The sequence below is a fragment of the Gadus morhua genome, chromosome 2 (genome assembly GCF_902167405.1).
Source record: "Gadus morhua chromosome 2, gadMor3.0, whole genome shotgun sequence".
NCBI lineage: Eukaryota > Metazoa > Chordata > Actinopteri > Gadiformes > Gadidae > Gadus > Gadus morhua.
In genome coordinates this window covers 25,029,348-25,044,970 of record NC_044049.1, presented here as the reverse complement: position 1 = coordinate 25,044,970, position 15,623 = coordinate 25,029,348, and the positions used below count along the sequence as shown (strand labels likewise).

Sequence of the window (15,623 nt, the reverse complement as noted above, 5' to 3'; positions counted from 1 at the left end):
GACGATAGATATACATACTACATATATGTGTATATGAATGAAATTGACGGTATGGCACTACGTAGGCCTATATCCCTATTCTCACCCATTCACCCATCTTGAATTTAATAGACCATTTCCGTTGCTTCGAGTAAGCCTGGTTGTTTTTTTTATACGAAGACCCCCAGACATCCTCGAGGCAACGAAAGTGGTCTATTAAATTCAAGATGGGTGGGCGAGAACAGGGATATAGTGCGATACCGTCAATATGAATTTCATTCATAGAATTTCCGAGAGGATTGTCAATGGTCAGACACAAATCTCTCGTTATAACAATAATTTATATCGATGTAACGAGAAAGAATGTAATAATAATGCCAAGAAAATAAAGGCTACATGGTTCTAATAATTCAAATATAATAAACTTATAAAGCGTTTAACGAGACAAAGAGACGATCTAGTTGTGGGCCAGCAGAGGCTGCATTTTAAACGAATTCGGCCTATGTCCTTATACATATTCTATATAAATGTAAAATGTATGATATGCTGTAGGCCTACTAGTTTTTTTATATTATAAATATTTAAATATTGTCTGGTTAAACCTGGACAACATTCCCCATAGAAAAAAGGGGGTCATCCCTATGTTCCCCGGGTCCTATGTTCCCCGGGTCCTATGTTCCCCTGTAGCCATACATACCGGGGAGCATAGGACCCTTTTTGGGAAAAGCGGGGAACATAGGACCCTTTTCTGGGAAAAGGGTCCTATGTTTCCTCATCCTCATCCTCCCTCATCGTCATCCGCTTATCCGGGGTCGGGTCGCGGGGGGAGCAGCTCAAGCAGGGGGCCCCAGACTTCCCTTTCCCGGGCCACATTGACCAGCTCTGACGGGGGGATCCCGAGGCGTCCCCAGGCCAGTGTTGAGATATAATCTCTCCACCTAGTCCTGGGTCTTCCCCGAGGTCTCCTCCCCACTGGACGTGCCTGAAACACCTCCCAAGGAAGGCGCCCAGTGGGCATCCTTACCAGATGCCCGAACCACCTCAGCTGACTCCTTTCTAATTAAAGGAGCAGCGGCTCTAATCCGAGTTCCTCACGGATGGCTGAGCTTCTCACCCTATCCCTAAGGGAGACGCCAGCCACCCTTCTGAGAAAACTCATCTCGGCCGCTTGTACCCGCGATCTCATCCTTTCGGTCATCACCCAGCCCTCATGACCATAGGTGAGGATAGGAACGAAGATCGACCGGTAGATCGAGAGCTTTGCCTTGCGGCTCAGCTCTCTTTTCGTCACAACGGTGCGGTAAAGCGAACGCAATACCGCCCCCGCTGCTCCGATTCTCCGGCCAATCTACCGCTCCATAGTACCAAGTGAACTCCTTCACTTGGGCTAAGGACTCATTTCCTACCCGGAGTAAGCAATCCACCGGTTTCCTGCTAAGAGTCATGGCCTCAGATTTAGCTGTGCTGATCCTCATCCCAGCCGCTTCACACTCGGCCGCCAGCCGATCCAGTGAGTGCTGAAGGTCACAGGCCGATGATCCAATGAGGACCACATCATCTGCAAAAAGCAGTGACGAGATCCTCAGACCACCGAACTGCAACCCCTCCCCACCACGACTACGCCTCGATATCCTGTCCATGTATATCACAAACAGGATTGGTGACAAGGCGCAGCCCTGGCGGAGACCAGCACCCACTGAGAACGAAACTGACTGGCTGCCGAGAACACGAACACAGCTCTCGCTTTGGGAGTACAAAGATTGGATGGCCCTGAGGATAGACCCCCTTACCCCATACTCCCGCAGCACCTCCCACAGTTTCTCCCGGGGGACCCGGTCATACGCCTTCTCCAGATCCACAAAACACATGTAGACCGGAAGGGCATACTCCCAGGCCCCCTCCAGGATCCTTGCGAGAGTGAAGAGCTGGTCCGTAGTTCCACGTCCTGGGCGAAAACCGCATTGTTCCTCTTCAATCTGAGGTTCGACGATCGGCCGAACCCTCCTTTCCAGCACCTTGGAGTAGACTTTACCAGGGAGGCTGAGAAGTGTGATACCCCGGTAATTGGCACACACTCTCTGGTCCCCCTTTTTGAACAGGGGAACCACCACCCCGGTTTGCCACTCCTTTGGCACTGTACCCGACTCCCACGCAATGTTGAATAGGCGTGTCAACCATGACAGCCCCTCAACACCCAGAGCCTTTAGCATTTCTGGCTGGATCTCATCAATCCCTGGGGCTTTGCCACTGCGGAGATGTTTGACTACCTCAGTGACCTCCACCAGGGAAATTGACCACGAAACACCATCAACCTCGAGCTCTGCCTCCAACATAGAGGGCGTGTTATTCGGATTCAGGAGTTCCTCAAAGTGTTCCTTCCAACGTCCGACGACCTCCTCAGTTGAGCTCAACAGAGTCCCATCCTTACTGTACACAGCTTGGATGGTTCCCCGTTTCCCCCTCCTGAGGTGCCGGATAGTCTTCCAGAAACACTTTGGTGCCGACCGAAAGTCCTTCTCCATGGTCCTATGTTTCCACAAAAGGTAAAGACATGCAATGGTAGTTATCTCGGCCGGAATTTGGAAGTTAATGGTGGAAAAAGTAACAGACCGGGGAACATAGAACCCTTTTCTGGGAAAAGGGTCCTATGTTTCCCGCAATCTATCAAAGTTAAAATATTTTAACTTTGACGCGACATTCGCGTGATGACAGCCAATTGGCGTTCAACAGCGTGGCCACTGACATGTGTAACGTAACAGCCAATCAGCGTTCAACCGGCCAACTCAGTGCAGTGCAGTCCGGGGTGAACTGCAGCATGGAGGAGAAAGTGATTGTTGCCGTTTGCGACTCCCGGAGCTCTTTATATAATAGTATATAATATAAATTAATTGTATAATAATATCACGGCCAAAAGCTCTGTGCGCCTCCGGATGGCCATAGCGCGGGGAGCTCTCGTAAGGATTGGGCTTCTCGGGGTTTGTTTACCGGCGTATGAATAGACTGCGTCAGGTTCTCCGACGTCTCTCCCTCTTCCACAAAAGGTAAAGACATGCAATGGTAGTTATCTCGGCCGGAATTTGGCAGTAATGGTGGAAAAGTAACAGACCGGGGAACATAGAACCCTTTTTTTGAGAAAGGGTCCTATGTTCCCCGGTCACATACATATCGGGGAACATAGGACCCTTTTTTGGAAAAGCGGGGAACATAGGACCCTTTTTAAAAAAAAGGGTCCTATGTTCCCCAGTCTCATACAAAGAGGGGAACATAGGGCCCAGGGAACATAGGACCCGGGGAACATAGACACGCTCCCGAAAAAGTACACCGTGTTAGTTTGTGTTAGAAGAACCCTCTTGGATTGGATTGGTGGAAGTGGATTGTGAACGGTCAGATACAGATCTTTTTATAACGATAATAGCTACATGGTCTACTTATATTATTATAACTAAATAATTGTATAAATTGTATAGATAATAAATATTTTAATATTTAATTAATTCAATATTAAACCAATGCATTTCCATCGGGAGATTATTTTTCGACTTCAGAAGGGGCAGGCTGCGCAGGATTCGTCAAAACAACAATCCTATGGTTGTTACCATTGACCGCCCCCTTCCACACCAAGCTCATTGATTTAACGAGGCAATGTTATTTGAAACAATGAATTAAGTAATCATGTGTGAGAGGTCATTCCTCCTCCTACTGAGTGTGCTTCCTATTTATGTCTAGTGTACGCCTACTGTCCACAAGCATCAATCCCCCCTCCCAATCTGGATGTGGAGAATTGTTGCCACGTCCCGGTGTGGGTGGTGTCATATATATGAAAGAGGGCATTCAAATATACTACAATGATCAATTAGGAGGCCGAAGCCCTAAAGGAAGTGATGCAATAGGTGACTGAGGCAAGGACATTAACAAGTATGCTATAGACCTGGGGTCTCTTTTATATTAAAGAGGGTCTCAAAGGACGCATACAATTATCAACTGGGGGACTCCAGCCTTACAGGAAAGGCTCACACAGCATCATCAAATGCTCCATTGAAACACATTGCCAACAAGCCGTTGTAACAAGAAATTATCAAAATTAGTTGACAAGAGATAGAATCTCTGTCCATTAGACCTTCAACCAGGGTTTATCTTGGGATTATGATCTGTGAAAATTGTGGGTCTCCTGAAGAAAGCCAGCCCTAACCCTAACCCTAACCCAAAACCTCAGACCCCCCCCTCCATGCCCTCGGGGTCAGAGAGGGCCAAGTTTCGGTGTGGGGGTCCAAGGTAGGTCCTATTTAAGGTAGTCAAGTTTCAGGGCGGTAGGACCTTCCTATCTGTAAAACTGTCTTTCCACCACATTCTGATGCACTACATCTTGCATGCAACACTTCTGAGAGGCTTTGTCCAAAAAACAGTCCATTTTGGAAAACATTTTTTCTGTAAGGTCTAGAACTCCAAATCTCAGATATCTCGTTCTCGGGACCCTGGGAAATATGCGTATACATTTTGGCATCTCTAGCTATTTTGAAAAGGCAGGAAAAGGGGCGTGACCTCCAACAGTAAGGTAAATGTGCATAATTCAGGTTAGTTTCTGGTCCCCATTTTTGGTAGCATGGAGGTGTAAAATTGTGCTTTAAGGTGTGTAGGCATAGCTGGCCTGTGGACAAGTTTCTGAAGTCTGGGGTCAAAAGGAGACGGCAACATGCCCCTTATGAGATAACAAAAAGTTAATGCGAATTTCTCTCATTATTTTGTTATTATCAAAGAGAGGCCTGATTCTCAGATATGCATGTTGGATGGCTAGGGTGTAGGTCTGGGAAGAAATCTTGCAAGCGAGCCGCTGGGTGAGGTGCAATGAGATGGAGCACTTGCTGAGTAATTTCTTGTAGGGCTGGAATCCCTAAGTTGATAAGCGTATGCGTTCTTTGAGACCCCCGTTGATAGAAAAGAGACCCCAGGTCTATAGCTTACTTACCTTGACTCAGAAGTTACCTATTGCATCACTTCCTTTAGGGCTTCGGCCTCCTAATTGATCATTGTAGTATATTTGAATGCCCTCTTTCATAGATATGACACCACCACCACTGGGACGTGGCAACTATTCTCCATATCCATATGGGGAGGGGGGGGGGCTGCTTGTGGACAGTAGGGGTACACTAGACATAAATAGGAAGCTTGCAATGAGCATTTCAATCACCAGAAATAGTCAATACAAACTCAGGGGAAGGAATGACCTCTCACACATGATATCTTAATGAATTATTTCAAATAACCCTGCCTCGTTAAACCAATGAGCTTATGTTTTGCTTCACAAATAAGTCATAGGCTGTGTCACTACCAAATATGTCCACGCGCATCTCTCATAAATTCCATAAATTCGGTTAAAATGCAGCCTCTGCTGGCCCCCAACTAGATCGTCCCATTGTCTCGTCGTTATACGCTCTATAAGTCAATTGTATTGAAATTAATATAACCATGTAGCCTTTATTTTCAAATAGACCAGAATAGACGAGGAGGTCTGGTGGTCTCTGTATGTAATAAATATATATATATATATATATATATATATATATATATATATATATATATATATATATATACTATTTATATATATATTTATTTATGCACATTTATTTTATACGGAGAACACCAGACCTTCTCGAAGCAACAAAATAAATAAATAGGCCTTTATATGTACGAATATGTATGTGTATATATATATATATATAAATACACATACATATTTATATATATTTACGCATTTCGTTATGTATATTTATTTATTTATTAAATACGGAGCCCACCAGACCTCCTCGAAGCAACGAAAATGGTCTATTAAATTCAAGATGGGTGCATTGGTGAGAATAGGGCTATAGTGCCATATCGTCAATATGAATTTCATTCATATATATTTTTGTCGTCCGAGTCCCTCTTTTATCAATTCAAAATGTGTCACTTACATACAGTATATGTATTACTTGCTTGAGGGGCATTGGTCGTTCTGGTATGTCAGAATAACTGTGTCACAGATGACCAAACTATTGTTTTTCCTCCACATGTAGCATCCATGGCGACATGTGTAAACGAAGACCAAGGATCCAAAGCCCTCATTGTTCAGAGATCAAAACAAAGGGGCACTTACCGGCCGTGGTGTCCCCACAGTTCGTAAAGTCGTCGTTGGTTCCCGCGGAGCGGAAGTTGACGAAGCCTGGCTGGTTGGTGGTGATGATACTGTTGATCCAAACCTGAAATTTGGACACTCTGGCGTATACTCCAGATGTATTGGGCAAGGCACATCGTGCACCAAAGCTCACCACTCCCGACTGGACCCACTGCAGACCCCGTTTTATCACCAGAGGTCCACCAGAGTCACCCTTTAGGGGAAGAGGATCAAAGCCACGATGGGTTAGCAAAAGATCTCAGATTGCATGAGTCTTTACCTGGTCCTTATGTTTGTTGTTGTGCAATGGGTGTCTGATGTTTAAATGTTGGGGTACGATTTGTTATGCACTATTGCTGTGTTGCAGTAATGTCATTTTTTTGTGCACTATGCTGCTGACCCCATTCAGTGTGTTTACATGACACTAAAGAAAACCAAATTATTGGGTATACCTATTGGGTATACCTATAAATATATAGGTTTGGTTTAGAATCATGAAACGTTGTTCACACATGTATATCCTCATGGTGAACAAATATGCCTGAAGAACATTTTTTTTTTATCAACCTTAGGTTTTTTCACTTAGACAAAAATCCTTGAGCAGATAACACCTATGGACCAATGTCTTCAATCTGACATAAAGCAAAGAAAGATTGAAGCACCCAGGAGCCATTGACTTCTCAAAAGGGTGTTGTTTAAAACACGTAAAGACTTCTATGATCTTGAGTCCAATACAAAAGTTGTTCAGAATCAAATTCTGAAGATAAAGGCCACATATTTTCAATTAGGGGCATGGCATCAAAATGGGCGTGGCCTGTGACTAAAATTACCACAGTTCATAGACGGAATGTTTGATTTGAGTAAAATAAAAATTATTGACTAAACAACATGGCCGCCAGAGGCTCAAAATCGTCCAAAATGTACTTAATGCCAAAAGGCAAGGTTAACTTAAACCAATCATCATCAAACTTGGTGTAGTCAAAGGCACATGGGTCAAGATGAACCCCTTCAAATTGTATCCATATCGGCTATAGGGAGCGGTAAAACAATTAACTGAAAATGCAACCTCTCCAAATTGAAGAGATTTGGAGTTTTTATCTAAGGGACGTCGGACTAGTGGGCTGTAGGACCCATGGTCATTTTTTCGGGTTATTGAGAGGTCGGAACATTGGAGCGTCAGAGAAATGACATGATCCCGAACTGACAGCTGTCTACTGAAAACACATTTTTCAAATGCTGCCTGAGTTTGTTGTTGCTGTTGCTGTATTTTGTTGCCCAGAATCAAAAGAGTTGAATGTAATCTAGTTTAGTGAGCTCCTCTAAAAACACGACATTTTGTGAACGATTACCTGGCAGGAGTCCTTCCCTCCAGCCGAAAATCCAGCACAGATCATGTTGTTGGTGATTTTTGTCCTATGCTGACGGTCACACTCCCTGTTGCCCACTATGGGCAGGTCCACTTCCTGGAGGATGTCCGCGGCTGAACCTATGAATGGAAGGATTGAAACGGGACTTTGAAAAGGCAGCTCATGCTGGGGCCCTGCTGTATGAAACGACTTTATTTTGATTTAAGGTCGTATCGACCCCCCAGTGGGTCCGTCTGACAGTGCACAATGCAAGTGCGGAGACACCACTCTAAACTGTGGCACACATTTTAACTAGTAAAATGGTCAATGGTAAATGGCCTGCATATATATAACGCATTTCTAACCAGCAGCCACTAAAAGCGCTTCACAATATGGTCAACCATTCAACCATTCATGCACACATTCTCACACCGTCGGCGGTGTCAACCATGCAAGGCGACAGCCAGCTCGTCAGGACCAGTTAGGGTGAGGTGTCTTGTCTCAGAGATACCTCAACTCTCAGGACTAGGTCTAGGGACATACGCCAGAAGAAGAAGACCCACCTCCAAACGAGGTGGTGCCCCAGCCAGTGACCCAGTTGATGATGCCGCTGTTGAAAGTGCTTCCGTCCGCGGCCAGGCAGACGGGCGCAATGTAGTCTGTGAAGGTGACAGCCGAGGAGAGCTCCAGCAGGCAGATGTCGTTGTCGTTGGTGGTCCCACTGTAATCGGGGTGACAGACAATCCTGGAGATGGTCCGGGACTGCTCGTTGGGGTTGCTGCCCGCCTGGCCCTGACGGCCCAGGATGACCGTGAAACCTGTTGTGTTAGTTCTGATCAGAAAGGAAAAAACGTCACCGTTAGTCTCGTTCGTCTGAAATTAATGTTCATCGAGTTGTTGACGAACCAGAGATGAGGAACATGTTTTGGCTATTGCCGGATGTTGAAGATTGACTTTACGTGGGGAAGCAGTGGGCAGCGGTCAGCACCCACAGATTGTTGATGAGAGACCCCCCACAGAAATGGTAAAACGTCTGCAAACTGGCCTGCCAGGGCCAGGTGCCCGGAGCAGCATCCACTCCTCCAACGATCTTGGTGTTGAGAGGAGCCCGACCACATACTGAAAAAGGTTCAAGGTATCAGAGAAGGAGCAATGGTCTATGAACGCCTGCTGCTGCAGTGCCCCTGACTAAAGACAAAGCCCACATTCTCTGCTGCACTTGATTTTTAATAGTATACTCAGAATACATTTCATTGATATAGCTCTTTTCTAAATACTCAGACACTTTGCACAATACCAAAAAGAGTAAAATAAAGTCACAGGTAGATATCCATGAAAATATACAATGCCTATATATATGCAAAGATAACATGCTATACACAAACTGAAATCTTTTTAGCGTGAAATTGATCAATTTTGAATACATTGATTCAAGCAGAATGTATGGGCATCGATAAGGAAATAGGGCAGCCTCTAGGGGAATGTAAATAAATGGTCAAGTTAAATTATAAATAATTAAAACGTAGCGTTTTTATTTAGAATTTCTTACCATTTAGCTGTGAGGACACCTCTGCAAAAAGAAAAGGGAGAAAATGTATAACAAGTGAATCAAATATAATATGATCATAATAATATAATATAATGATAACTATAATTATAATAATAAAATACAATTTTGTCAAAATAAAGTCCCGATGTTGTAATTCTGTGTCTGTTCCCTGGGAGGTAGTGCAGTCTGTTTAACTCAAACGTTTCTGAGTCTACAGCCATGTGAAAGTTGTGTACATCCAGTTACCATTGATTACCATTTGATCGAATAACATATTTTTTATATATATTTATCCTAAGCTACATTATAATAGAATAGTCATTGAACATATTCACTAGGTAAAAAATTGTTAACAGATATGTTGTTCAACAAATGGGCGGAGCTATTTCAGGCAGGACCTATCAGTTGACAGCTCAACGGTCCAATCTCAGGCTCATACTCTGATAGGCGGACCATCGAGTGGCTGCTCACTGCAGAGCCAATAACACTCTTTGATAGGTCCATGGAATTTCTCCTACTGTGATGGAAATGTACATATCGTGACGGAAGTAGGAACAACGAAAAACAAAACAGCTAATAAATCTGCTCCTGTGAGTGTCACTGATCCGTACCGGAAACCAATATATTTTTACCTAACCATAACCATGACCATGACCAACAATTACCCACTAAACCTAACCATCACCTTACCTTAACCCCTAAACCCGACCATAACCCTACCTTAAACCCTAATCCTAACCATAACCCCTAAACCAAACCATAACCCTACCTTAAACCCTAATCATAACAACAATCCCCTTTTAACCCTTAACCTAACCCCTAAACCTAACCATAACCCTACCTTCACCTCGTTGATTGACCAGCATAAAACCCAATCAGCAATTTGACTCTGCAGTACGCATCACTTGAGTGAGTCAATTTAAGACCTCTTATCTCACAAGCACACTTTGTGAAGTTAATTCTTGAAGTTGGTTCTTCTCTGTTTGGCGTATCCTACACAATGGGTTTCTGACACAACCCATTTGGTACTGTTTAGTCCAAGTATCTGTGGTCAGATGTTGGCATGCTGTTGGCATTCTGTATCTGACATCTGTATGTCATGCTTCCAGTCCTACAACAGGGAGCACTTTAAAAGAGTGAAATCATACCAGGAAACTGGAGTGTATCTCAAAATCATGACCTACAATAACTGATTAACTGGGGTTATTTCTGACACAACAAGGATCCTGAGGTAGGGTTGGACTTGATTCCAGAAACATCAACTGAAGTGCTGACAGCTCCATTCATAATCTGATGCATACAGGTTTTTGTCGGTCTGGTTCATGGGGAATGAGACTAAAGGCATTTTAAATAACATTCAGGGATTCTCCACCAACCCACTATTGTGGTTCTGCTGAGTCGATTATTGACGGAAAATATGTTCACACAAAGTCAGTGGTGAAAGCAATTTACAAGTCAAAGAACCCCACTCAATGGCAGCTGCTCTCTTTAAATAGAGGGCAATGCAGAGTTTCTCTAACACAGGTGACAGAGTCTCTGGTGAGTCTGTCTTGAATGATGTTCTAATTTACAATATAGTTACTACTACCTATGATTTGATTCATAATTATTCATCAATTATTCTTGCTACAATTTAATATACATTTGTAACCACACTGTCAAAGGATTAAATTGGCAATAATATAGAATACAATATATAATTAGAATTAGAATAATCTATAGATCATATCCTAGTAATATTTGTGTGGTATTTTACGCAATCATTTTCTCAACTTTGGGTTGGTGTTACTTTAGTTTCTGGTGGAGATTGTGGTCGTCCTTCAGCCTTCAGCCCCAAAAAAGTGGGGAACCACTCAAGGCAGAACCAGAGGCCTTAAGAACGAGTGAAACATGAGCCGCCTGCATGACTTCCTCATCGCATCGGACGATGGCATAAACAGATTACCGGGAGAAAGTGCTATTCACCATAATGTGGATTATCTTGTTTGGTTCACATCGTCTTTTTAAGATGGTTAACGCAAAAACCCTGGTAGACAGCTTTGGACAGTTTTGCTTCTTGTTTGAAGGCGGTTAGTTCAGTTCCCTTATAAAGCATAGAAGCGCTGTCCTTTTGTAATGTGCATTCTTAATGAATAAAGAATTTAACGAAGGAAACCAAATCCCATCGGGAAAAACTGCTAAGGAAAACCAGATATAAATGAAGGCAGCGATTGCAATACAAAGCTTTGAGCTTTCTTCAGAGTGTATACACTCTCTCACACACACACACACACACACACACACACACACACACACACACACACACACACACACTCACACAGACACACACACACACACACACACACACACACACACACACACACACACACACACACACACACACACACACACACACACATACCCACACAAGTGTGATCTGAGGACAAACAATCCTATCCGTGAACCGGTCAATGTCCAGGTGAGCTGTCCAGGTAGCCCAGGAGGAAGGAGAGGGGTACTTACCATGCACCACCAGCAGTAGCACCGCCACCCATAGCGCCTTGAGTCCAGCCATCCCAACAGTTTCAAGTCCTCAATTCAGTTGAGCCTTTTAAAACCGTTTTCTCCTCCCCTTTGCTTGTCACTCGACTGCCACAGCACAACACAGGTGGAAGACCCGCCCACGGGACAGGTGCGGTTCTTGTGTCATCATAGTAACCATAGTTACCACGCTGTGATGTACGCGGTGTGTTTTGACGCAATTGATCGATTGCATGTGACGTCACGCGTGACTTCGGCGGCCATTATGGAGGTCGACTCGTTGTGTATTGGACGTGTATTGCCCGCAACAGAGTCTGGCTAGATATGTGTGAATATGTAAATACTATGTTCTGAACTATCTGGTATCATTGCCCATGATATTATTGTTATACTGATGTATTGAATCAAATAAAAATGTATATAACAGCAAAAATGATTGATTAATTCCAATACATAGTTATTGAGAAATTACATATTACACGACCTGGAATGATTACACCTACACAATAAACATACACAACACAGAATACAATATACATTGAGTATACAATTCATTCCTTCAAACATATGTACAGTGACCACACACTTGAAAGAGCAAACAATAGCCATTTCCACATATTGATGATTATATACATACATACTAAATGCAAACTTCAGAGGAAATTACTGATAACAAGAGATATGATACAATATGCCAAATATAACAAACTAACAAAATCACTTCCTCTTTTTCTTAGGCGGTTGCAAACTCTTACACTCTAGGCAAAACCAAAGTTTGGTCTTGGGGGCATTTGATAATGTAAGGCAGCTCAAATGGTACCACTGGTTCACACAGTTTTGGTAATCACACCCAACCATTTCTTCGGAACCATCATCTGGTTTCCTGCAATAACAAAACAATTATTGTGCAGCTTCAGTGGGTGCTTGTTGGGGAACATTAGTTGAGAGAGGTGCCCTTTGAGTGGCTGGAGTAGAGCTGGATGTTGAGCTGGACGAGGTACCGGATGATGGGCCACAGGGGTCACATATCACATCTCTATATTGGCGTGTCATAAGTTCTGGAAGTATTCCAGATTTGTATACAGCATTTATCCTGCCCAAATGCTTTGGAATAAAATTGTCTTCTCTATACACTCTGGTAACTATGCTACCACGGAAGGTGAACATCATCAAGTCACAGTAACTCTTTTCACAAATAGACAGCTGACACTGGATCTGGGTGTAGTGGGGGTGGTTTTGTTTGAGGGATGAGCCAATGATCTCACCATTTCCAACTTCAAATTCAATGGGGAAATCTGGGTCAATCTGGCTAGCTTCCTCTGGGTGGACCATCCTGTGCTTATAGGGGCATTTCACCTCCAGCAGACCCTTTTCGCTGCAACAGCTGCAGCTGATGATACCATCGGGACTAGCCCCGAGATGTGGGTACAAAGGGTTAACGATCAACCCAGAGGATGAGTACCTGTACACATGACAAAATTGTAAAATATAGGATATTAGTTTATAATCATTCATACAATGATAAAGAAAGTAAATAGAATAACTATAGTTTTAAACCTGTAAGGTCAAAAACTAGGTTGTACCTGAATTTGGTGTGTTGAGTTGATTTCTCTTTCACATACATCTTACGGGCCTTCTTTTCAAACTTAATCCCATGTGCAGTGGCTTTGGAAGTAAATGATGACAGCCCACATATACTTTTGACAAGGGAGGGAGCAGGTGATGTGGGGTCAGTGTGGAGAACACGGAATAGCGTTGAAGCTGTTATCCTCCCCTTTCTCTGTTCCAGCCAGTCATCACTCAACTGCTGTCTTCTGGTGAACATCTCCAGACCAGCACTTTCAGATTCAGTTATCTGAGCACAGCAAGAAGACTATGATAACAATATTATCTCACCACAAAAAGCCAAAAAAACAATAAATGCATCATAATAAGTTGAGATCATTCATGTAGTGTTTTCTGGAGGACAGTGCTTACCTTAAGGCTGAGGAACACTTTATCAACTTCTCTTTGAAAGTCTGGTGTTGACATGGTTCTATACTCGGGTTTGTATAGTAGTGTAGTAAGAGGTATGGGCATGTGTAGAGGGGTTGGTTCCTCTGTGGCTGTAGAAAACTCTGGCACTACACTGAGTAAGACGGTGGTGGGGTTTACCTTTTGCACCTAAAACAGACAACAAGAAATTATTTGATCAAACAAAACAAGGTACCAGTGTTTGCTATTACAGATATTAGTCAGATGGCTATCAGATAATAAACATACTCATGAATCATAACATACATCAGCAAGGAATGCAATAAAATCACTGTGATTTGGCTCCTTGATCTCTTTGGTAGGCTGAGGCTCGACTGTCCGTGTTGTTTTGTTGTGATTTGGCTTGGAAAAATCCATATCAACGACTGGCCCAGATTTAATCTGTCAGTACACAAACATTTTTGGCATCAAAAAATGTAACTACCAGACAATGGTACAGTCATCTTTTCAACTGAGTTATCATCTCACACTTACCTTCTTCACAAACTTCTTTTGTAAGCGATTCGACGTAACTTTGCGCGAACGATTTTCCCATCTTGAAATTTGACCACCAATATGGCGGACGCTCGCGTGAAGTCACGTGACTGCAATCGATCAATACGTCATAGTCGGGTATCGACCCTTTCAGATGGCAACGGCCGCATACGAAATCGAAATCTGCGGCGCCGCGCTCTCCGGTCGGATTGAGGTGTGTATCGGAGCCTTCTCTCGGAGGGACGCTAAAGTGTGTTGCATAGCGACCGTCGATGCATAGCGGCAGCCAGGAGGGACTACTTTTTTGTATTCTTTAACAAAACGGCTACTTTGACTTTCTTTGTTTCTTTTTAAATGTAGTGTGTCTATGACTTTCGTTTCGCCATAACAGTAACCGTTGTATAAAAGCAATAAATCACTTCAGTCAGTGGCATGTGCTCATTATACCACTATGAAGGGGGTCGCCGGCCCTCCGCTGCGCGTCGGGGCCGGACAACGCCCCTTAAAGGACAATTCCGGTATTTTGAACATTGAGCCCCCTTTCTGGTATGTTTAGGATGAAATAGAGTGGGTGACACCGAAATTTGAACTATTAGTCCTTTCTCAGGTATTTGGCTCATTTTGAATCGCTCCTGCCTGCTTCACAATGGTTGTCTGTGTGCATACACAAACCTGTCATCCCAGCAACCCTAAACGTTCGTTTTCAAAAATGTGCAAGTAACCGAGTGGTTAGTGGCATTCGTGAAGTTTAAAAAAAAAATATCGGCGCAATATATGTTTTCCATCCGTGTTAGTTGCTAAATTTAACTATTTTTTCAGATACCTCACAACCGCATATAAACTTCCGCACAAGGTCCCACTCCGTGCAGCACCTACTTTCGACTTCCGTCGGCATCTGCCTGCACTTCCCACAGGCACACCACCGGCCCGTGATCCTGGGGGGACCGCTTCAGCCGGAGCTTCAGGCGCCTCCGTAGCCCTAGCCTCCATCTCACGTAGCTCCTCTTGGGTGAATTCTGGTTCAAAACGATATCCTCTGCCGTCAAAATCGAGTGCGTCCTCCAGAAGCCACCTTTCATAATCCATTTTCAGTGATTTTCTATGTGATTTTCCCTAATCCGAAGTGCTCACGGACCAAGACTTCAAACCAACGTAAACAGACCACCTTTCCGGTTCGGCGGAGTAATATCATCGTGCAGTAATGAGTCTTCCAACTGAAATCAACTGGCGATAAATGTGCAATAAAACACGACAGAAACCATATATTGCGCCGATAATTTTTTTTTAAGCTTCACGAATGCCACTAACCACTCGGTTACTTGCACATTTTTGAAAACGAACGTTCAGGGTTGCTGGGTTGGCATGTTTGTGTATGCACACAGACAACCATTGTGAAGCAGGCAGGAGCGATTCAAAATGAGCCAAATACCCGAGAAAGGACTAATAGTTCAAATTTCGGTGTCACCCACTCTATTTCATCCTAAACAAACCAGAAAGGGGGCTCAATGTTCAAAATACCGGAATTGTCCTTTAAGTACAGAAACAAATTACTTGTACTTCGTTACTGTCCAAC

At 43.6% G+C, this 15,623-nt stretch overlaps 1 protein-coding gene across 1 annotated transcript in view; it reads right to left on the bottom strand.

The window, feature by feature from the left end:
• LOC115557250 (transmembrane protease serine 9) overlaps positions 1-15,623 on the bottom strand; it is a 49,937-nt gene that overhangs the window by 24,553 nt on the left and 9,761 nt on the right. Inside the window, exons 11-16 of the mRNA XM_030374927.1 lie at positions 14,927-15,066; positions 12,808-13,004; positions 11,525-11,593; positions 9,023-9,043; positions 8,433-8,592; positions 8,037-8,305 (exon numbers count right to left, since the gene is read on the bottom strand). Of these exons, the coding sequence (XP_030230787.1) occupies positions 8,037-8,305; positions 8,433-8,592; positions 9,023-9,043; positions 11,525-11,593; positions 12,808-13,004; positions 14,927-15,066 (856 nt within the window). The remainder of the gene's footprint in view (positions 1-8,036; positions 8,306-8,432; positions 8,593-9,022; positions 9,044-11,524; positions 11,594-12,807; positions 13,005-14,926; positions 15,067-15,623) is intronic.